Consider the following 24,170-nt stretch of genomic DNA (forward strand, 5'->3'; position numbering starts at 1 on the left):
GATGAACATCCCCCATTTTATTCCTAGAGTTGTTTTCTCTAGAGCAATTTCTTTAATAGTGCTGCAGCATGGGGTTATCCAGGGTTAATTTCCCTTATGATTACACATCCAGACAGCATGTGTGTAAATGCTGAAAGATAAATGATAAGAAAACTGTAGGGTAAAAGAAAACAAAGAAAATTCCTTTGTTTTGCTTGTAAATCCATTTTTCAGTATCTACGTATTTCCCCTACTCACTTATAAATGTTAATGCTAGCTTATATTGGCATTGTAGTTCTTTAAAAGCATTACTTTTCTGTCAGAGCTGACCTCAGATTTTTGCATTATGTGGATTCCCTTTCTCTCCCCTATCTCTTTGGATACTTTTCCCAGGTTCCCCTCTTCATCCTTTCCTTTCACCAGGCAGCACCATCAGTAAGGCAGAGTTTCATATCTCTAAACTAGCTGATTATATTAACGTCAAAAATAAAATACAGCTCTTCACATTGTACTTGTATTTTTAGTACCTTATTGTAATCCTGGTTCTGCTTTCCCTTCTCATCTCTGTTCTGTTTCTTGCCCTTAGGTTTCTTTTTTAGACCAGGCTTGCTGGGGTTTTTTGTGATCTTGAAAGGCTTCTGCACTGTCCAGCTTTTTTAAGGCCTTCCACAAAACTTAGTCAGAAAGCACTAAAGTATCTTGATAGTCTGTTAATCGGCAGTCAAGTGCCCATTGTTTTCTTTTCTTGGCTGCCAAGGAGTTTGTTGGCAATTGAGATTTATGGAGTAAATAATCCACCTGGCAGGAGACTCTCTGCAACTCCAGAGTTTTCCTTAGTGGAAGAATGTTCCTTTTTGTGTATAAAATACCACTAATAGCTTATTTAGCAACCTATATTTCTACAACAGGGCTTTCAGTTTTTTGTTGGAGGTGGATTCTTGCATATGCATAGATTCTAGCACCCATGCTAATTCTGTCTCTCATTTAACTTTCATCTGTTCCTATGATAGGTTAATGCATAATGTAATCTCTCAGCTTTTTAATGTGGTCCTTAGTGCATCTCTTCTAGCTCCTGTCTGAATGGGATAAAAAAAAAAAATTAATAATGAGGTATGACTCATTCCTGTGCTTGCTGGGAATTACCTGGAAACCACAGGGATCTTAGGTAGGGTAATCATGCTGCAACCACGGAGAGTCCAGTACCAGGTACTAATGGAAATTACTGCTTGGAGAACCCCGAGTGACAAAGAAATAATAAAAAACCTCAAATCATTATGATACTTTCTTGCCTTTTCTCTTAGTTAAATGGCTCATTTTTATAACCACTGATTAGATTTGAGCTCAGAATAAGCCAAAAGCTACAGAATATGATCAAAATGACAGAAGGGGTTGCAGTGTTTTTAGTGCAGCTGATTTTGTTCACGAGTTTCTAATAGAACTAAATGGAGGATTGAATTAATCAATTATTAGAATAAGTGGAGGCCACCGTATAACAGTGTTCAGCGTAATCGGTACCTGCGTGAAATTCTAGTTCTCAGCCACCCAGTTGCTTCATCCGTTTGGGGACATTTTCATGGTCTGAGTAGCCTGGGCTGATTATCACCCTCAGATTTACAGCTCCCTTTCCCTGCATGGAGTTTCTTATTCCTTATGCATCAGCACTAGGAAATTCTGTACCTGTTTTTCAGCAGTGGCAGGGGAGCATAGAAGTTACCAGTAATGTAATCTCCAGGTAAACAGGGCCAGCGTATTATGCTCACTGTACCATTTAACCCTGCTGGAGGAGACGACTGTAAATTGCCTGTGTCGAGCTGGCATCTGAGGACTAATAGAACTGCAGTGGGGATAATTCATGAGTAGATTTTCTCACTCACCAGTGTAAAGAGAGCTAGGGCTAGTCAGGTCTGAAACGGTGATTACTTTTAAAATAGCGTGTTACAATTCAGTGTCCCAGATTGAACCCTTCCTTCCAGCACAGGGAAACAAACCATTGCACACATGGCTAGCACATGGACCATGCAGGCTGTGCAACTAACTATTCACTTGAAAGACTGCTTTGCTTTTCCTAGGAAACAAGATTTGGAGGGAGCTTTTTAGTGGAAGGTTCCAAACGGTGATTAAAGAGAAAAGAAAAAAAAAGAGATATAAGTCAATTTCACAATCTTTTCTGGTAATGAAGAGTGAAGAACAGCTTTAACAGGGAGTTAACTGAAACGCTGTCCTCCTCTGTGTTAAATCCCTCCACCAAACTTGCTTCTTTTGGGTTGTGTCGCTAATCTTTCCACAGTGCTCCCATCTGTTAATGGTTGTAGATTTGTGCCCATCTCAGATGGTTTTCTGGACTGAAATTACGTGCATAGTTATCAACAGTGCAGGAAGGGGGAACCTTCCTGGGGCACACCCCGTGCTGTCCAGGTTCCCCACGCAAATGACCCCAAGGGGCTGACTGCAGGCAGGAGGAAACACCCCATTACTTTGCAGTTTCAAGACTGTGGTTTTTCTCTTCCTCTTCATAGTAAGGACTGGCCAAGAGCCTACCCATCGTCAGTAATGTCTTTAGAGAAGCAAAGAAAAAAAGGATTAAGTAGCGGAAATGAAGAACTCATATTGAGAAAGCAGCATCTGTCCAGTTTTGGTCATCAAAGCATGACTGTGTTTTCTTACACTTAAGAGATTAACATCTTTACTATTAGTAAAACAAAGAATCAAGGTTTTTGTTCTTGCAGGTTCCAGAAAGAGTTTTTATTTTCCAAGTCAAGACTGAGGAGACAGCTCAGTAAACACATCCTTTATAAAATTTCACCTAAAGGTTACCAAGTTCAGTTAGCGCTTAGCTTTATCATTGATACACTAGGCTTGTAATGGCTTGTAGAGAAGTATTACGACTCAGTGTGCCAAAGCCTGCTTAGGGAGCTTCAACCCTGTCTCCAGAGCAGCCAACCTGCTCAGAGGTCATGGTGGAACCTGCTGCTGCGAGGGGAATTTTAGAAGGAAGTCAGTCCCCCTTCCCTGTTGACTGAGCAGCTTTTATGGCTATCTGGCACTTGCCGCATAGTTGTTCAGCCCCTAAAGGGCTTGATTCACAGTAAAAACTTCATGATAAATTCATAATAAATAGGTAATGAGCCAAATACAGTTCTGAGGATGTTTGTGAGGATGCCTGTGAGGTGCATCACTTGTGGATTCAATAGTCTGTAACCATTTTGCAGTCATTGTGCCTCCACTGGTACAATAATATTAAACAAATTTTGATGGGTAGGGGAAAAGTGGGCTAGACAGGGAGTGAAGCACGTGATGTATCAGTCTGTGTGCCAAATCCTCAGTCTCGTCAAAACAATTATTTTATGCTGTAGGTTAATGCTCTTCAGGAACTGGAAACACTGTAAACATCCAGGCTTCAATTGTAGGAGACCAAAGTAAAGGAGCAGTATTAATACTGATACATGAATTTTGTTTTGTTTTCTGCTTATAGTATTTAAACTATACTTATCTGAAACCAACTTCTCATTTTAAGGTTTGGGAATGATATATGTGAGTCAACCTTTGGCTCAGAAACTTTGTTTACACTTCAGTCCTTGACAACAAAGAATTTGCAGCAGGAAGATAACCAGCTTCAGCAATGCCTCTATACACACAGAGTGGGTCATGCCTATACAATAGCCATGTTTAAAAGGCCAATCTGTTGGATTAGTTGTTTTCCAAGAAGTCCAGGTGTCGTAAGATCATAGTTTTGAAGGTGCTTCACATCTGCTATCTGTACTGAATTATTTCCTTCTCGTGGTAATGGTGCTGTAGTCAGTTACTAGTCCACTTGCACAAAAACATTCCATTGACATATAATTTGAACTCATTTTGCTCTTCTAGGAACTCTCAAAGGATATTTATTTACAGACTACATTCACTGTGCCCTAGCCTGACTGTACTGTTTGGACTGGGGCCTTAGACCTTGCGGTATCGAGCTAAACGTCAACAGAGGTTTAATAAATCCATACCATGGGGATAGCGTGTAACCAAACAATAGGCTGTGTGCAGTGGATATATATATCAGGATGTGTCTCCTAGTATTTTAACCAGCCTGGCTCTTCCTAGTGCTAGTTTGATGGGTGACTGCAAGCAGGTCCACTCCTCTCAGCCTTTCTCCTCTTGGCTTTTACTCCTTGACTTTGTCACAGAATCTTAGAATCAAATAGGTTGAAAAGGATCTTTAAGATCATCAAGTCCAACCATAACCTCAGGACTGCCAAGATCACCTCTACACCATGTCACTAAGGGCAAACTGATCTACCCTCAAGACATACCCTTATGACTGTCCCTCATTATCTCCACTCACAGCCACCCCTCATCTGCCCCCCACAGTGGCCCATACTGTATCGCTGCCACCCCTAACCCCCCATGGCCGCACCTCACACCCCTGCTCTTCCCTCATTATCTCCCCTTATGACTGCGCCTCACCCCTCATGGCCACCCCTCACATCCCATGGCTACCCTTGCTGCCCCCTCATGATGTCTCCTCATGGCCGCACCTCCTCTTCCTTCAAGATCTTCCCTCATGGCTGCTCTTCCTCTCCCCTCATGATTTCCCCTCATGGCTACCCCTTATTTCCCCTCACAATCTTTCCTCATGGCTGCCCCTTCTCTCCCCTCATGATCTCTCCTCATGGCCTTCTTTCCTCTCATGATCTCCCCTTATGGCTGCCCCTTCTTTTCCATCGCGATCCTCCCTCATGGCCGCCCCTCCTCTCCCGTCATGATCTCCCCTCACAACTGCCCTTGACACCTCATGGCCACCCCTTGTCTCCCCTCATGATATTCCTCATGGCCACCCCTTTGAGACTGGTCCGTGGGGTCTGCAGGCCAGAAAGGTGTAGGGAGCAGCGGGTTCATTGTCAGCCCCATAGTGTGTCTGGAGGCTTCGACTGCTGTGGCTGTGACGTGTGATGAGGCTCCTCTGCAGCCTGGCTCCTCTGCCTTATGCAGCCCCAAGACCTGGGTAAATGCAGACCAGAGGGTGAGCTCTTTTCCTGCTCATGTAGACAAGCAGGTCTTACCTGGTGTTTTGGCTATGATACAGTAATCCGGCGAAGACACTAGGAACGGAAGGAGGGCTTGGCCACGCTTGTGAAGCTGGAATAGGAGGAACATCCAGGGAGTTGGTGGACATAGCGCTAAATGAGGGATATGGCAGGGACTCTGGTGGGGCTGTGCTTCAGGTCCCTGCTGCTGACCTCCCCTGTGGTTTTCTGACTGTGACTGAGGGTTCGATCCCTGTCGAACTGACAGTCCAGAGCGGCTGGCGCTGGGGCAGGAGAAGACAGGAGCTGCTGGAGCCGGGAATTTTGCCAATGAAACACACATGGGGCTGGAACCCAAGTCTCAAACCCCCGATGTTATCCTCTCCCTTCCCCTCTGTGTTTCTTTTTAACTGTTTCTGGAGGTTGAAGGCGCGATTTCTTCCGGCGGTTATCGTTTCACAATACACCAGCGCGCGTCTCTTCAGTACCTTACTCCCGCGGCTCTCCCCACAACGCTGCACACAACAGAACTGCAGCCGTGCGGCCCGCAGGGGTTTCCGCTGTCGCTGGCTGTGTACCTGAGGCGCGGGCCGGCGGGAAGTTTCCTTGCCGGTGCCTGCCCAGGTGAGCGGGGACGGGACTGTCTCGGTCTGGGTGGTTACAAGCAACGGAAGATGCTTTGCTCCTCCCCGACCCTCACCCCAGCTCTTCGGCCGGGACCGGCGGCTGGGGCGGGGCGCGGACACGTGCTGGGGGGGGTGGGCGGTGGTAGTGAGGGGTGGGCGGTGCCTGAGGCAGCGGCGCAGGCGCATCGGCCGGGTCAGGCGGAAGAGCTGGGGCGCCCCGAGCGCCCGCCGGGCCGGGCCGGGCTTAAAGAGCGGCGGGGCGGTGGCGCGGGTAAGCTGCACTACGCTCGTTCCTCCGTACCTCCTTAGCTCCCTTCCTCCCTCCGGCTCTGGCGCGCTGTCGCGGGGTTCTTCGTGTCCATTTTTTTTTTCTTTTGCTCTCGCCGGTTATTTCTTTTAATTATTTTTATTTTTAATCATTAATCTCGCCCGGGCTGAGCGCGGCGCGAAGGCGGCTCCCTTCTCTGTCCGTGTGCGCACACGCGGAGTGGGGGTGGAACGAGAGTAGCCGGTGCTAGCCCCGGTCCGGCCCTGCTCGGTCGCCCGCCCGCGGCCTCCTCACAGCGCGCCGCCCGCTGCCGGCAGCACTTGGCAGTCGGTAGTGCCGGGGCTGTGGCCTGCGGTGCGCTGAGGAGAGGGACGGGTGGACAGGCAGGAGGCTGACTTGTCTGTCTGCCTGTCTGTGAGTCAGCTCGGGCTGAGCGGGCGGCCCGAGAGCGGTGTTTTCCTCGCTGCATGGAGCTCGGGGCCGCCGGTGATGCGGTGCCCGCCGCTGGGGTTGGCGGAGCGGCCTGAGCCCCCCGTCCGCCGGAGGCGAGCATGTCTAGTGAGCGGCTTAACAGGACAGCGGTGACGGATGCGCGGTTAAAAGACCTGTTGTTGGAAAGAGGTACCCGCTCGTTCGTCCGGCGTGCCTGCGCGCTGGGGCTCCTGCCAACTCCGGCCCCGGGATACCGGGGCGACACCCGGTAACTTACAGCCCAGCCCGCTGGAAGAGCGCTCCCTGCAGAGCAGCCTACCTGGGGCTCCGGGCGGGACGGGGGTCGTGTGTGCTCGGGAGGGTTCGGGTGACCGTGCGGGCACTTTTGTGGCTGTTGGTAGCGTTATAAATCTTTTCTTTTTTTTTTGTACTCCTCTGTGAAGGTGTTTTCATGCAATATGTAGCTGTCTCTTTGGTTTTGTGCGTTTGCCATAAAAAAGTATTCTCCTGGGAGAAGAAAAACGGTGTTCTAAATATTATTTCCTGTGTGTGAAGAAACAGGTGTGAGTGTGAAAGAGATTTGGGGAGGTAAAAACATATACTTTCTCTTCCCAAAGCTCCTTCCCCCACCCCCCGCCTCTTTCCCAGTTAATTTATAGGAAAAGCGGGGAGGAGGAGATGCCTGTTAGGAAGGTGGTATCGAGGGCCCTTTACACCCAGCAGCAGGGCAGGAGGTGAGCCGGCGGCCGGCGTGACCCCAGTCTGTGTCAGTAGCTGCCAGCGACTTTTCAGATTGCTCTGAGCAGTGCCAGCGAATAGAGGTCGTTGCTGCTCTTGTCTCTTTGTTTTTCCTGTTAATAACCTAATGAGTAGCAGGAGGGCTGGTCAGGGGAAAGGAGAGATTAAAAATTACTTTCCTTTTTCCTTTCCCCTTGCTTTTTAGTGGGAAAATTCACTTGAACGTCCGTAGGGTGTTTTATTGTTTAATTGGAAAATCCTCTGTGCTCACACCTATGTGCTATGGTTTTAATTTTCTTTTGTAGCTGTGCTTTAGTGAAACGTTTCCAAGGGATTACCCCCTCCCAGGGGAATGCTCACACTCGAAGTCACTTATTTCAAAAGGAGAGGTACTGTTCCCTGCCACTGAAATGCTGGGGCCGTGATAAATTTAGAAGACTCTGCCCTTGGCAGATAGAGAAGTAACATGTCATTCCAGTGATCTCTGCATTCTAGGAAAGCCTAAATCAACATTGCTTGTTTAGCATGTTGCCCTTTAGCAACAGTCTCTCAATTTCGAGTGTAAAGTATTACATGGACTCTCCCCCAAAAAAAGTTTTAGGTAAAGAAGCCCCTTATGCTCAGTAACTGCAGAATGTTAATTGCAGCAGTTGTCAGCTGTGTCAAGTCTGTATTCTGTGTTTCTGAGCCAAAGAAAAATTACTTAAACTTGGCTTTGGTGGGTTTGTTTTTTAATTATTTCTATGCTTTCTGCTTTTTGATCTGTTGGTGTGGACATTGTTAGCTTCCAGTGATGCAAGAGAGGGGGAGGAAAAAAAAGAGGTATTACTGCACTGCATGTGGGGTTGATAGCAAAGGCAGGGCAAAGCACTGACTATCGAATGTTTTGAAAATGCGGGTGATCTTAATGATGAGTGTATGGTACTTAACAGCAAAGAGAAATTAAATGGTAGATGTGTTTTTGCCCTTTACTTTCTCCTTAGCCTTAAAAAAGGTTTAGTTTATTCCTGAGACAATTGCAGAGCCTCAATACTTAGTGGTGTCCCTGTGCCCACTGGTAACTTGTGACAAGCAGCTGGTCCTCTGCAACAGCCTCCAGTGGACACCTGCACACTGCAGTGCCTGTAGCATGGGTTTTGTTCGCAAGAGATCTTAGAATAATGGAACAGCCTTGTGTTTCTTTTAGTTCCACTGCAGGCCACTTTGGGTTTTTATGTGTGAACAGCATTTTCCTAGCTCAGCTTCATAGCTGTGTTCGTGTAAGTGTACTGCTGTTACATAGAAGGCTGAAGATGACTGCAGCTGAAAGAGATAAGGGGAGAGGGGAGCTTGTTTTCTCCAGTATTTGCTTTGTCTCTTTATATTTTGTTATCTTTCTTTCCTCATCTGCTTTTAAAAAACAAATTTAATACTGGCTCTCTCAGTTCCTGTTTCGGTGCCCAAAAGTAGTGAGTGACTTTCTTGGAAAGTGCTGAAACTGAGCAACTTGTGCTGCTGCTTTGCTTTTTCTACCAGCCTAGCAACCAAAGGTGACTTCCCATTTGCTGGAGTTGTCTTTCAAGATGAGAGCATCCCCTGTGAGCAATGCAGTTTCCATAGAAATATCAGGAACTGTGTAGCTCCAAAGGGCAGTTTCTCCACTTACATTGCTCGTGCTTTCTGCTCCTGTATAGCAGAAGGGGTGCAAGTGTGACTTATTTCTAAATATACTTAATATTTATGGTATAGGCAGGACTTCTGATAAGGTAATAGCCTCTGATGTTCATTGTAATTTTATCTCTTGCAACAGCCAGGGTCCAGGTTTCATTTTAACTGTAGTTGAGCATATATTGTTTAAAGTACCAGTTCTCTTCTAATTTTTACCTGAATGGGAATATCCTAGAAAAGTTAATTTCACTCTGGTTGGAGAGGAGTGATTGAAAAAGACATTGCATGTGAATTCAATAGGAAAAAAACCTTGTGCTCCACGTGATATAAGTAGCTTTCATGCTGTTTAGCTGTTAAAAAAAAATAAGGATAGTTTACTATATACAGTGTCCTGATTTCTTTCTGCATGGCCCCTGCTTTGAAGCACCTGGAGGCCTCTGGACTCTATTGGCATTGCAGGTGGCTATTAAACTAGAGTGAGTTTCATATGTGGTGTTCCTTGTTTTTTTGCCGGGTTTTTTTTGGTTGCTCCCCCTTCCCTCCCTCCCCCCCTGTGAAACTGTTGTATTATCCAGAAGGCTTTTCTGAAGTGTTTCTGCTGAAGAGTTTGTTGTCTGTGAAGGCTGCAGAGAAGGATCACCAAGAAGTTCCTTGGCTGTCACCTGCAGCTGTTTATACTGACTGACTGGCACTGGCCAAAACTGAAACAATTTTCATATGTTTTAGAACAGTGTGCTTCACAAAACTTTGTGAAATGAACAGCAGTAGGACCTTGCTCCAGATCAGTCTTGAGGACATACTGAGGGTTTTTCAAATTACTGTTTTGATGGGCAACGTTCTGTGTGTGATTGACATTTTCCTTTTTTTCTTTGTTTTAGCTGAACTGGAGTTTGTTCAAATCATCATTATAATTGTGGTTATAACTGTTATGGTGGTAGTGATCATCTGCTTGTTGAACCATTACAAACTCTCGACACGCTCCTTTATCAGTCGACAGAGCCAAAGCAGAAGACAGGAAGAAACTTTGCAGACGGTGAGTATGAGCCCTTTGTACCAACTTCCTTCTCCTTGTGCTGTATGGTCTGCAGCATGGCTTCCTGAGGAGCTCTGGTACAGGCAAGTGTTGGCAAAACTTCTGATGTCACTTTTTAATACTTGCTATAGTTGGGTCATTTACTGAGGTTGTATTTTTCAGTAGGAAAAAAGACTCTGAAATAAATTCAAGATACACTGTCTTATTTTTAGAGTCTTCTGTTTTATGTAGCCTGTTTTCATTATATGTTTGGAGGCTTGTATGTGACATCCTGTTTGCTGCTGTTGTAATTTGAAGGGGAGTGGGAGGGGAATTAATGGTGATCACCTGAGGTATAAAGATTTGACATATATATTGTGACTTTTCATATACTTACTCATATCCTGGAGTTTTATTAGTGCTACTGTTTTGTGAAGCTACACTAACTCTTCGCTGGATCCAAACTGGCTGAGTAAGGGCCCAGGAAAATATAATGTTTGGTTTTTTTCACTCAGACAGTAAGAAAATACTAGGAAAATGATCCCTCCAAGGATGTGGAGTGGTTAAGATGTGTTGTTACAGAGCCAAAGGCTTAAGACCAAATCTCAGTTGAGACTTAAACCTGTCTTTAGTCAACCTAACAGTAAATGGGCATGTTACTTGCCTTGTGAGTAACCCAGGTGTTTACTGGGTAGGATGCACTGCTCCCATGTGAGGGTTAACCCGCAGGGGTGTCCCTGACCTTGGGACATACTTCCAAAGCCATGGATGTTGCAGGGAGGTCTTTTTTCCTGATGTGCTTTTTGATGTCCTTGAAGTGATGCCTTTGGCTCTTTGCTGACTGTGATGGCCAAGGGGCCATTTGTGAGGGGAGGCTTTTGATGCATTAAATTAGTGGCAACAGCTTTGGGTTCACAGCTTTATTTCATTTCCCCCATCAAAAAAAATTGTCTGATTGTAACTGAAAGGTGTGGGTACCATAATGGCTTACACTAGTTGCAAGTCCACGCAGTCTCACCTTTATGTCACAGTCCCGTGCTTCCTCCTCTTTTTTGCTCCTTAGGAAGTTGCTAAGATCATGTTGTGAGGCCTCAGGGACAATCTGGCTGAACACTAATTGCCTTTTTTTTTTTCAGTTAGATTTCAGCCAGATCAGGGAGCAAAGTGCTGGGGCAGGGGAGGGAGTGCTGGCAGGGGAGGAGCCAGGAGTGCTGGAGCCGGGGCTAGACCTCTGGCAACTGGCAGCTCCCTCCTGAAAACCAGCTATAAAACGTGATGAATGCAGGACTCCCAAAGCTGTCACTTAGCACATCACCTGCACCCTCTTGCTGCAGTTGAGCAGCTCTTATGTCAGAGGCTGCACAGAGAGAAAAGGAGCTCAGGGGTAGGTTGCCTCATTTCCTAGTGCTTTGGTAGCACAGGAATTTTTAGCTCTAATTTGGTTACAGATGGAACTGGAACTTGTCAAACCTTAACCTTGTGGACTTCAGGGCTGGAAAAATTGCATAGATTAATTTGGATGATGCTTTGAAATGGACACTGTAATTAAAGAACCGCACTCCTGTCTGAAAAATGTTAGCTATAATTGCTACAAGTACCTAAAATGAAATAATTTGAGATAAAGGAAATGCATTTTCATCCTCAAATCTTTTAAAACTGCAGTAAGCTGTCAAATGCGTGAAGTAACCCATTATTTCCTTTGTATGGTTCGTTAGTATTGTCTGTCATCAGACCAAGTGATGCCTTTTCTCTTGGACACAAGAGAGGAAACATCATCTTCTTGTGAAGAACATGCAGTTTGGCAGTGGGGAGTTAAGAACTGCTTTACTGTCCAGAATTGCTCTTTATTAATTTTTAAAACACTGACTCAGTTTCAGTTTGATGGTGTCATTGTAAGTAATGATAATCATAGCCATGTGAGCACTTCATGGGAATTGATTATTGGCTGGCAGTAACTAGTTACTAATTCTTCCAAAAACTCTGATGTAGGTTTGTTATCAGTTATTACTCATGTGGATTTCTGATAAACTGAAGCTGTTCTTAAAAGGTCATGTTTGTGGGGAACAGGACTTCAGAGGTTTCTGAGGTTAGATGGCAAATATATTTGAATTTTTCTTTGTCTCAGGTGTTAAAGGAAATTCTGATAGAAACTGGTTGTGTGCTATTTGCAGTGCAGACCTTAAAAGCAGTGTGTGGTGCATGAGGATATTAAAACTAAAGCATTTGCTCTGTCATGTGAAACTGGAAAGGATCCGTCTGTTCTCACTGTCCATGGCAGCATGAGGCAAGTAGTGTGAACAGTGAGGTTTGGGTTAGATTATACACTTCAAAAATATATTTCTATTTTAACCACGCAGGTCTTGTTCTGTGTGCAAATGCAATCGATAAATGGGTACTCTTCCAAGGCATTTTTTTTTTAATAGTATACAGAGTCTGAAAACAGATTTAAGTGTTTATTAACTACTAAGGTCTGAAGAAAAAATTCTGACTCAGGCCTTCTGCTGGAGGAGAAATAAGGAATGGAAATAGAGAAAATTCAGCCATATTTCTTAAAGTGGTAAAGCAAATTAATTGACTGTTGGCTAGTTCCTGTAGTGAACTATGGAGTGAGCCCCCCTTCACATAACTGGGGTAGCAGAAGTGTATCAAGATACAGAACAATGCCTTTCCTATTCAGATGGGCCTTTTTTTTTTGTCCTTTTGTTACCTTCAATTTTCCTTCAAGCCTGTCCTATTTCTAGATTATAAAGCCTTCCAACAGCTGAGCTGTGGCTGAATTACACAGATTTCTGGCCTCATAAAGACCAACTATTGAACAGATGATATCTCTTATTCTGGTTCTTCTAGAAAGTGCAATATAAATGAACAGATAAATTATCTACGGCCTTTATTGCCAACCTCACACCTGTAAAATGCATGTGATCAGGCTGCAAAATAATGAAATAAAAAGTATTTGTGTGTTCTTTGTCTGGGTCAACTTCCTTTATGTTAAACCCAACCAACCAATCAAAAAAACCCCAGCCAACAACACCACCAAAAAATCCTGGAAATTGAAATTTTCATTGTCTTCCAAGTCCGGAAGTTTGGGTATTAGAGGATATCACTGCATTCACAAGTGTTAGGAACTTAATGAGCTTCTGGTGGCCCTAAATTCATTCCTTCTCCCAACCCTGGTGGCTGCTGTCTGTCTTTTTCACCTATAAAGTGGGTATTGAAGGAGTACTGAACACTTGGAATGCCCCAGGCTCACTCCTGGCAGCGAAGTCTGTGCCAGTTATCACACAAGATGCTTGCCCCGACCAGCCCCTGCCTCTCAGCCCCAAAGGCAGCATTGTTGCTAGGGCTAGTCAGCTTGCACTAGGACCTGCTTTGGTAGTGTCCATGTAGAATGCTGAGTTCTAGGAGCACAGCTAGGAAAATACTCCCGTTTCCTGGAACAGCTGTTTCAGAATAAAAGGATGTAATGTCAGGAGGGCGTCAGAAAATACTCAATAATATTGACAACTCCAGGGATTTGTTGGCGATTTCAAATGTTAGTCTTGCCTCTTGGCCTTTTAAATTATTCCCCTCTGGTGTTGGCATTATTCCTTCTGTTCCCTGCTGGCATCCCTGGGCCACTTATTCTCATTTGCTACTGACATGTGCAGAAGAAAGAAAATCCCACTGGGAACGAGAACCCGGGGTGAATATGAGTGCTGTAGACCACCCTGATTTGCCAAATCTTTCTTTGGTGCCAGACACTGGTCGGCAAGAGCTGGATGTGCACTGTTCTCCCACTGTCTGCATGAGGGATATGGGCTTGCCTTTCCACAGGGAGTGCTGCCAGGAGGGACAGTGCGTCCTGGCTGCTGGTCTTTGAAGTCTACCACAATAAAGCTAGAGCATCTTTAAGAAGGGCAGGATTGTCTAGGAAATCCAGAGTTAGGACTAGAAGCAAGGAATGCCAGCTTTGAGTGGCTCCTGACTCAGTGTGTCTCCTTGGGCAACTTGCTTCATCTCCAAACAAAGGAGGAAGGATAATAGCACTTATTTCCTTCACTGGGATGAAATTAAGATTACTTAAAGCAGTAAAGTGCTGTGAAGTTGAGGAAATAAAACTTTTAAAGCATTAAGTAAGAGAAATAATTGCTTTAAGCATAGGGAGGTGCACTACATGTGAGAAGTTTGGCGCTCTTCATAATTACATCTCTAATACTTCTCCTTGTTACTGTATAGGGCTGTGCCAGACACTGTAACCTTTCCTTCCCTTGGGGAAACACAGCTTTTAAAGGAAGGAGTGGTCCTGCCGGAATACTTGTCATTCTGTTGGGGACAGCACAATAGTTTGTTTGGGTAGGAAAGTGTTGCATCTTCAGAGCTGTGGTGGTCTGTATCAGCCGGGAAGAGGCAGGGAGGCCCATTTGCCTTCCCTGAACATTTTTAGCAAGCCACTGTTTTAATGTGGTGTAAGGTACCACCTAGGGCCAAAATCAGAAACTACACTGCTGTCTGAAACCTCATTTGCAAAAGAAGTGTGTGTATTTTTGTGTGTGCTTATATATACACATATGAAAAATAATAAAATAAAAATCTGAATATAATTGAAGAGAAGAGAGGGACCTTCTTAATCTTTCCAGTGAAATCTTTCCAGGTGGAAACCTGACTTTTATTCTCAGGAAATAAAATTTCAGGCAGAGTTCTAATTCTCAGAAACTTGGAAGTGTATGAAAAGCCAAGAATCTCCTTAAGAGTCAGTAAAAAAAAAATTTGGGTTATACAAGGTTGTTGTGGTTTAACCCCAGCTGGTAACTAGGAACCAAACTGCTGCTTGCTTCCAGCAGGATGGGGGAGAGAATCAGAATGGTGAAAGTGAGGAAACTTGTGTGTTGAGATAAAGACAGTTCAATGGGTAAAGCAAACCTGTGTATGCAAGCAAAGCAAGCCAAGGAATTCATTCATCATGCCCCATGATCAGGTAGGTGTTCAGCCGTACCCCAGCAAACCTGGGGACTGCGGAGAAGCTGTGTCCCTCCCAGCCTGCTCACTAGTGGGGTGGTGCGAGGAGCAGAAAAGGCCTTGGCTCTGTGTAAGCGCTGATGAAAACATCTCTGCATTATCAGTACTACTTTCAGCACAGATCCAGAATGTAGTCCGATGTTAGCTACTATGAAGAACATTAACTCTATCTCAGCTAAAACCAGCACAGTGGATGTTTTTCTTTATTACAGTTTGAGGAATTTTTCTTACTGAGCATAAATTTTTACCTGTAACTTATCCTGAGTTAAAAATTCTTCTTCCTGCCTGCTGTCTGTCAATATCCTGATGATCAGCTGCAGTAGCTGGATTATACTGCATGCTTCAAGAAGCACTGTGTTTAAAATTGCCCTCAAAAAGTGATCTTTCTAAACTGTTTAATTCTAGAGACTGTAAACCTTTGTAAAATAGAAATTAGGCAAATTATGTTAGGTTTATCCAGTCTCCTAAGCTCTAAATATTGAACTAAATAATCACCATAAGATAATTCACCATAAGATAATTAAATAATCACCCAACTGGATTTATTAAATGACATTATTTAAAAAACTAATCACAAAATTAATTTCTGTAAATTATTGTGAAACCCAGCAATGGCAAAGGTTAGCAAAAGACATAGCTGGATCCCTAAGATTTTTCTTGCTTTGTAGGAGCTAGGATTTACCATGGAGATGGTTTCTTTTTAACTCCCCAAACCTAACACTGTTAAAAATAAATACAGTATAGGGGATTAATGTATAAGCTTTCTCTTCCTGTTACTTTTAAGTACTGAAGCTTACACCTGAAGACCCTTAGCCTCTTTAAGAAGGGGTGAGTTGAAGCGGCTAGCTATTGAAAACCTATAAGAAACAGGGAAATTATATATTGTCCACAAAAAAAAAGAAACAAACACCAAAAAAAAACCCAAAACAGGTAAATTGCATTTCCTCAGGTTTAACCTTGATTGCCCATACCTGAGAACCACCTGCACAAATCCCTGGGTGTTGGTTGTGAGGGGGGCATCAAGCAGGACTGCCAGCACTGGATTTGCTAGCTGGGAAGTTCCTTTCGGCACAGTGCCATGCAGTGGGGTTGCTGGGGCTGCAAGCTTGTGCCAGTCCTGGCAGCTGTTCAGTCATGGTGCTGAGCTCTATTGCCTGTGCCTGGCTTTGTCTTGCTCAGAGGGTGAGAAGTGGGATGGGAAGTCACTGAGTGAAAAGAAGTTCAAAGTAGTTTATCATTAGGCTGAGCTGCCTTAGTAATTTGAATAGTAAAAAGAGAGGACCAGTGTAAGGGAATATGAATGCAAATGCTGTTGGTTCTTACCTTTTTTTCTCAGATCTGAGCACAGGGAAATATTTTAGCTGTCAAATGGAGGTCAGTAAGTAGAGGGACAATGAGAGAGCAAGAAATAATACTTTTCATCAATGTAAGTCAACCCACATTGTTCATGGCAGTACCAGCATGTTATTTCTTACATCTGGGGGAAGGGGAGGAGGGGGAAGGTAGGGGTATATTTCCCTTCTGAAACATTGAGGTTTTCCCTTTCTTCTTCTCTAAACCCCTTGCTATGACACCAAGAACAGTGGGGTAGGTAGGCACCAACCCTTGTATCTATTCAGTGCATGTTTTTATTTGTCCTTGCAGGTCACTGTACAGTAAGTTCAGGACCTAGAAGGGGGACTCCTGCATAGCTGAATGCAGGAAACCTGGTAGTTTGCTATCTCCTTCCCTTTCTCCTTGCCTTTCTTGCTGTCCATTTTAAGACTGGCTCATGCCCTGCATGAAAGTGCAGTGCCTTTTCCTACATTGGGCCAGTTAGTCTGGGCTTATTCCAGTCATGATGAGAATCTTGTACTGTGGTACTGAACCAACAACGTATGCATAGTGAGGCTAGTCTGCATGTGGGGTGTGAGCCCGGTATTTTCTAAGTGTGGGCATGCTGAGCATATGCTACCCAGCCATCTGCTTGTATTGTTCCTCTGGCTCCTGAGATAGAGATCGAGATCTTACTGGGGGCTGGCTGCTGCCAAATGATTTATTCAGCCCGCAGCTCTCTCCAGAAGAAACATTAGGGAGGTGAGTCGCTACAGGTGGGCTGTAGAACACACTGTCACAGAGGCCATGTTATCACACATCCTTGTGTCCTAAGGATCTCATAGCCTTGGAGTTCAGGGGCATCCCAAACTGTCTATCTCTTCAAGCAGGTAGCCCAGAACAGGGAGAGCCTTGAGCTCCTTTGGTCTCATTGTCTTGGTCCGACTCTCTCACTAACCTGGTTGCATTAGGTGGGGTCCCTGTAGCAACTGCAGTGCCTCTAGGCAGGGTCTTTTACTGTACTGGGCATCAACATGTACTGTTCATGCCTGGTACAGTGATGGGCATCTCCACTCTTACAAGTCATTTCTGTTAGGCATTGCTGGTACCAGGTGTGTGTGCCTAGGCTCCCATCTCAGCACAAGGAGTTTTTCTCCATGTGTTGCACCATGTCCCCCAGCTGTTCTTAACTCTCCTGCCTTAGGGCCCTAGGATGGGAGTCCTTGATTCTGCTTCCACCATCAGGGAATTGAAGTAATGTGAGTGGGATTGAATTTCTTCCTGGGTTGTGCCATTGGTTTTGTCTTTTTTCTTCTCCTCTGAGCTTGAACACATTAAAGATGAGACTAAGACAGTTGCAATAAGCATAAAGCTCTCATACTTTTCAAGCCATCACTTGGGAATCTGCTGTTGTGCTGTGTATGGCATGTAGTTTGTGGGCAGTTAATTGAGCATGTTAGCTTTGACTAACATGTTTTACTTAAGAATTACAACAGGCTTGGAGCCTGCTGGGCAGCTGCTGATAACCTGCTTGTCTTTAATTGTGCAAATATATCCTCAGATATTTCAAAATACACCTGGGTGATGAAGGGGTGGAAAGGAAGGTATGTACACGGTATGTGTATACATGTATGCATACAGTTATACAGTTACAATTTCTTCTATTGACAAAACCTTATATAGACACTGAAATACATGAATCTAAGCAAGATTTGTCTTTTGTATCAGGCTGTTGCAAATGGGGATACTTGCAAAGGGAAGTTTCGAATAGTGGTAATTGTCAGCCTCTCTCTCTGCTCTCTAAAGCTACAGAAGAGAAGTGATTGACCAGTTTTGTTACTCAAAGCATTTCCCTTAACAGCTGAATCCTGTGGGAGATTCCTCTTAAAGCAGCTTTGCTCTGCAGTGGACTCTCCTGACAAGATCACAGGCTGCTTTTGACCAGACTATACCTGGGCTTAGAGTGACTGTCACTTTGCTGACATTACAGATGCCAGGTTTTGTTGCAAACTGTTTTGCCTCTGGCCTGTAATTGGGATCCTGGCTGCTGGTCAGCTTCATTGGACCTGCTTATGTGGCCTTGTCATAGGCTGGGAGGTGACGGGTGCCTGCTCAACACACAAGTGCTTAAGTTTCTCCTGTCATCGCTGCATGCTGCTGCACTCATAGTTGCAACTGGCTTGCTATGTCCTTACAGCCTGTGAGGCTATGTGCTGTGGATGGTGCCTTGGCAGTTGTAAAACAGACCAAGCTTGATTTACTTGGGTGCAGAGCAGCTATTTGCTCTAGTTTTAGAGAAGCTGGTGGGATGTTCCTTGTTTATTGCCTCTCTTTAGGTGGAGACAGCCAGTCCATAGAAGCTGACTGACTAGGAGTTGTGGTATTCAGGCAGGATGGTGATGCGATCTATTAATTTTTCCTCTTTTGTTGTTTTCTTCTGCATTCCAGGAAGGGTGCTTGTGGCCTTCAGAAAGCTCAGTTTCACGCCAGGGTGCTTCAGAGGTACAGATTTCTTACCATCTTCACCAATGTGCTTTCCTCGTTACTGTAATATATATTTTGTTCCTTTCAGAAACATCAGTATATTTAGCAAATAAAGCTTTTTTTGGTGTAGATCAAAAGCAGGTTTCATGTGGACAACTGAACCTGCCTTAACTCCCATTCCATAAATGTCTAAGGCTTTTCATTAAAAGAACAGAATTCTGCCTACCTGGCATCTCATCTCCATCATTACCTCCCTGTATCATAGTAGCCATTCACAGGTAAGTGATAGAGGTGTGTTTTTTTCTCTCATGCAGTGGCTCCGTGATTGAGTATTCAATGGAAGCTGGGAGACCAGTTTATCTTCTCCCTGATTTTTTCTTGGATTTACTACCCATATCCTATCACCAGTGCCTCCCATCTTCTAGCTAGCACAGATCTCTGGTCTGTGTGATAATTTGTGGGTGTATTGCTCTGAGTGGTGCAGGTCTCCTGTGATAAACAGCAGACTTCCTGACATCTGTAAAGGTCAGGGACTAAAGATCCTGCATGGATCCAGAAATGAGAAGAGCAGTTTGAAAGATCTGAATCTAAGAAGCTGATGTGTCTGTCTAGATCTGGGATGGATCAAGTGAGGAGCAATAGCTCCTTACGGAGTATCTTGAACTCTTCCTTTTGTAAAGCTGGACCTTCTCCAGGGCTTGGTATGCCAGGGAGATTTTTTGCACTCTCAATGCAGCAGCCTCATAGGCCCTCCCTGGAGGCTGAATTCTGGCTGAGAGCTGAGGGGAAGAAGGACACCTGATGCACTCTGGTGGTGAAGGCGTGAGATATGCTGGGCCTTTATAAAATATACTAAAATGACCGTCTGAATTCTTTGGTCATGCAGGATATTACATTAACTCTGAGTGGGAGAGGCAGGTTCAGACTGCAGCTGAAATTCAGCACTGGGACATTTTTGTAGAACTAGTCAATTGTCAAGACTAGAGAGAATGTGTTTCCTATGTTCAGAAACAGAATCATTTTCTCTTGGCTGTGCATGTTTTAATGTCAGATGGAGCTGTGTTGTGTCTCCTTTTTCATTCATGAAGCTCTTCTCAAGTATCATGTGTTAGATCCTTCCTGTAACTCCTACCTCTTATTTTCACGTACATGCACGTGGTAGCACGTGCGCACTGGGCTTAATCTCTGAGATCGATGTCAAAGGGAAACATTTTGCATTTTGCCAGTTCTTGGTTGATATGGAGCACCCACAGTGCTTTGGTCAGATGTGGAGTCACGTGTGTCTCTTCCCGTTTCAGATCATGTATGCTCCAAGGTCCAGGGACAGGTTTACTGCCCCATCTTTTATGCAGCGGGACCGTTTCAGTCGTTTCCAGCCCACTTACCCATACATGCAGCATGAGATTGACCTTCCTCCGACCATCTCCCTCTCTGATGGAGAAGAGCCTCCACCATACCAAGGCCCATGCACCCTGCAGCTCCGGGACCCAGAACAGCAGATGGAGCTCAACCGGGAATCCGTCAGGGCACCACCCAACCGAACCATTTTTGATAGCGACTTGATAGACATCTCCATGTACAGTGGGGGCCCCTGCCCACCAAGCAGCAATTCGGGCATAAGTGCAACCAACTATAGCAGTAATGGAAGGATGGAAGGACCACCCCCGACGTACAGCGAGGTCATGGGGCATTACCCGGGCTCTTCTTTTTTCCATCACCAGCACAGCAACATGCCTTCTTCCTCGCAGAGGGGGAGCAGACTTCAGTTTCAGCCGAACAATTCAGAGAGCACAATAGTCCCCAGCAAAGGCCAAGACCGGAAACCAGGAAACCTGGTCTAAAAGTTACTCATAAGCCCAGGTGCATTTGAACTGAAGACAAGAGTTTGAAGCAGGGCGGTGGAGGAAGATCCCCCATGCTCCGGTGCACAATGTTGTTGCGTTTCACGTGGTACAACTTAGTAAAACCAAACGTGCAAACCAGTTCTTTGTTTCTGATTCCTTTCAGGGGAATTGCATGCAAAGCAGATTGAAAGAAATACAAACTTCCATTCAGTTTGTCTATGAGCAGTGTTTCAGGGGAGAGGGGGGGATATATTATTTTTTTTTAATAAACTATTTCAATTATTTAATTCTAAAAGTTAACTTAGCACAGAAATAAGGCTTGTACAGCCTGTTTTATACTCACTGAATGGCAGAAAAAAGAAGGTGGTTTTGCCAGCAAAATGGGGGAAGGATTGGCCAGTTTGCTTTTTTTTTCTCCCAGGGTGTGGATTTTTTTTTTAAATATGAAACAAAATTCCTGTTTTGTGTGCCAAGGTATAAAGTTGAGAACTTAGATGAATGCAAGGAATTAATTTGTGTTGTGATAAATGTGTTTTAAAAAGTTGCACTATCTTAATGTTTAAAACAAAATATATAAGAGGGAACTGTTTTATGTGAAGTTCTTCTATATGTTGTCTTTTCACCTGTGGAATAATGATAGACCCTCAGAATTAATCTGGAGGAGTTTGCCCCCCTCCCCCTGGGTTTGCTAGAAAGAGGGGACAGGACTTAGCCTAACATCTCTTGACTTTTACAAATCAAGAAATACAGGGACACTTGTCTTTGCAATAAGTTGCATTCAGATAACAGTGCATCAATGAAGTGTCTTGGAGACTTTTGAATGGAAGAAGGCGAATACGAAATCCCAGCGTTTTCCATCACTTCGGGTTTAGCTGTTTTGCAGTGTAGACTATTTGTTTCCTAAATGGCAAAACAAAATCCCAGATGTGTTACTTTGTATTGATTCTAACTAAGTGCTGCCATTCTTTTCATAATGCGGTATTGCCAGTACTTACAGTTTTAGAGATTTTTGTCCTCACTGTAGCCTGAAATGTATTTAGTCACATATCATGACATTATGCAATAAATTGTTTAAAAATGCAGGGTGGGATTTTCCCCCCTGTGATGCTGTTGAAATACGTGAGACTCCATTGTGCTTTTTGCTCTCCATTTCATCCTTTGGATACTGAAGTTCAGTCCCGGAGATCCATCCTGTTGAAGTGAAGGGGCCTTTGTAGCTGTAACTGCTGTTTCCGCAGCAGTACTGAGAGAGCACTTATGAGAGTGACACTGGCTTCTGCAGCATCCCTGACTGATGTGGGAGCACTGGTTACTCTCACTGTAAACTGTTTTGCTCTGCACCCTGTTGCGGAAACCCTTCTTGCTCGGTGCATGTCAGGCGGCTGACACCAGCAGGACTCCGCTCGCAGCTAAAGATGACTCACGTATTAACCAAGTGTCTGTAAGCCCTAGGTTTACCATGCTGGTCTTAAGCGTAGTTGGAAAACGTTACCTGCTTGTGAAGTGGCAAGTGGAGTATCTCCTCCTTGGCTGTTCCTGTGCAGAGGCACACACAGCGCTGGAAGGCAGTTGACAAATGGTGGTAGTGGCATCACAAGCACATGAAAAAGCACAACTTGCACTTAAAATGCATTTTGGAAATGGACTTAAAGTAAGAACCTTTAGAGTTTTAGCTTGGATAGTTTCTAATATGTATGTGTATGGGTGCGTCACAGACCTTTTCACTTTAAGATCTTTCACTTTTTTCTATTTTCTTAAGCCTTGTGCTTGGTTTGGGGCAGCAGCCAAGTGCCCTGAGGGCTGTGGAGAGGAGCGCCGTGCCCTAGCGCCTGGTCCCATGGCTGGAGGCTGGATTTCTGCAGGACTTCTGAACACTGGGGGCTCTGATAACTGAAGTGCATCTTTGATCTATGCAGAGTTTTAATGCCAAAACAGTGTGTGTGTCTGTGTGTGTGCTTTGTGGACCTCAGTATAGATTATGTTCTTCATAAAGTAATTTGGTTTTAGTCTAGTTTAGAAAATGTTTGTGTAATTTTTAGTCTGAATATGCAGCCTCATTTGAGTCTGTAATTGTGGTTTTGTTTTTGTCTGAGTCATGCTGGTAATGCAGAGTGAAGCTGCCTTTTAATTTATGTGTTATTTGAAGGGAGGGAGAGAAAGATTCTATGATGGGATTCGCTTTGTTGGTTTCTTTTTCCACTCAGACCCACAGGACAGATGTTTAGGAGATGACTAGGTGGCTGTCTGTCAGCTAGGGCTCTCATCACGTCTGCTTCCTGGGAGTAAAAGCTGTGAAATCAGACTTTTGCAAGCAACCTATGTGCATAATTCTTAGTTAAAAAACAAAGCAAAGCAAAAGAGCAGTCCACAGATACACAGGAGACAAAACCAGCAAGTGTTGGTTTTGGTCTTCAGTGACTTTTGTTGTCCTTAAGCCAGAGAGTGTGTGTGCCCACACAGATACTGTGCTCTTCCCTAAATGAGAATTATTTAGCTGAGAAGCCTTCAGGCGAGAGCAGCTGGAACTCAGTTGTCGTGGCAGAGCACACCTGGACTTGGACCTGTTGAGTACCAACATTTCCCCATCTCAGTCAAGTAAACTTTGAAGTTGCCTTCAAAGTCACCTCTTGGGAACACGCTTTTTCTTTGAAGACAGTCCTTTCCATGTTTTACCATCTCTGCATGCCAGTGGATTTACGCGCTTCCCATTGCCATTGTCTGGTATGATGCATGCACCGTTGTTTCTTGACTGAGGAAATTTTTCTTTGCATGGAAAACATAACCTGTTCCAGCTTTGTAGAAAAGATTTGTGTAAAAATAACTTGGTATTTGTTCACCTGATGGTCATCTTTCCTCATGTATCTTTGCCTTCTCATCGTGTTCTGCTGTCCAAAGTTAATATGCAGCCAGTATACCTGCCAGCTCTGAAAGTGTATTCACCTGTTGCTTGCTCTAGGTGAGCTTGAAATCTGCTGTTTTTGTTGTGGGGCCTCTTATAGGACTAAATATGGTATTTTCTGATGAATATTGGTGATCTCTGATGGGAGTGCCATCAATAGTATAACATTGCAACAGTGTATGTTTGTCTACTTCTGTTGCAGTAAGAGAGAATATGCCCTTGCTAACAGAACAAAATGGTAAAGAAAGGAATTAGATACCACTGTCAGTCTTTACAAGCTTAGAAATTGGTATTCTCTGGAGATAGGTAATTCTGTGAAGTATTTATGGAAAACTCCCTTGGAAAATACCCAGGATTACGAAACTGTATTGCATAGCCACTCAGATGGAGCTTTGTAAATCATGAGAGATTTCTGTAGACATTGTAGAGTTAATCATGTAGAGTATACCTCCATACTGGTTTATGTGTTTCCTACACCAAACCCAGATATACGTATGCGGGGTTTTCTGTGTGATGGATCATATTAACCTGAACTCTAGTTGGATCTCCTGACCTTTGCCCAGTAACCCAGCTTCCCAAAATTCAGTCTAGTGATGTCCCCATGATGTGACTTCATTACAGCATGTTTTTTCCTCGTAAATTTGAACACTCAGAGGCATGCCCCAGGTATAAGGTCTTGATGGCTAGTGAGGAAGGCATTTAGGTTCCTGCAGTCATGGAATCTGCAGGAACCGTGGGTCAAGCTGTACTTCATTTGGCTTTTATTATTAGTTATAGATACTTCTCTCACCAATTTGTCCCAGCTGGAAGCTGCTGCTGTTATTCCAGATCTCTGAGTTTTTGTGTTGCAATAGGGAAGAAAGCCTTGTCCTGATGGAGAGTTCCGGGCATAGGCTGTCTGGAACAGCACTGTCTGAAGT

The 24,170-nt window shown here is 44.4% G+C and overlaps 1 protein-coding gene across 7 annotated transcripts in view; it reads left to right on the forward strand.

Annotated features, from left to right (window-relative positions):
- The window catches only part of LDLRAD4 (low density lipoprotein receptor class A domain containing 4), a 283,536-nt gene extending 262,067 nt beyond the window's left edge, over nt 1-21,469 (forward strand). The window contains exons 1-4 of one of the 7 annotated variants that reach the window (XM_062633061.1): nt 5,762-5,888; nt 9,581-9,735; nt 18,472-18,525; nt 19,806-21,469. In XM_062633061.1, coding sequence (XP_062489045.1) covers nt 9,631-9,735; nt 18,472-18,525; nt 19,806-20,348 — 702 coding nt within the window. In that variant the 5' untranslated portion in view covers nt 5,762-5,888; nt 9,581-9,630 and the 3' untranslated portion in view covers nt 20,349-21,469. Of the gene's footprint in view, nt 1-5,761; nt 5,889-6,068; nt 6,507-6,562; nt 6,586-8,289; nt 8,315-9,580; nt 9,736-18,471; nt 18,526-19,805 lie in introns of those variants that run through there. The other 6 variants (XM_062633059.1, XM_062633064.1, XM_062633062.1 and 3 more) reach the window with 6 other exon arrangements.
- The last annotated feature ends 2,701 nt before the right edge of the window (nt 21,470-24,170 follow it).

Source organism: Pezoporus occidentalis, unplaced genomic scaffold (assembly GCF_034315485.1).
Source record: "Pezoporus occidentalis ecotype Australia unplaced genomic scaffold, CSIRO_AGI_Poc_V1 ctg4, whole genome shotgun sequence".
NCBI classification, from domain to species: Eukaryota; Metazoa; Chordata; class Aves; order Psittaciformes; family Psittacidae; genus Pezoporus; species Pezoporus occidentalis.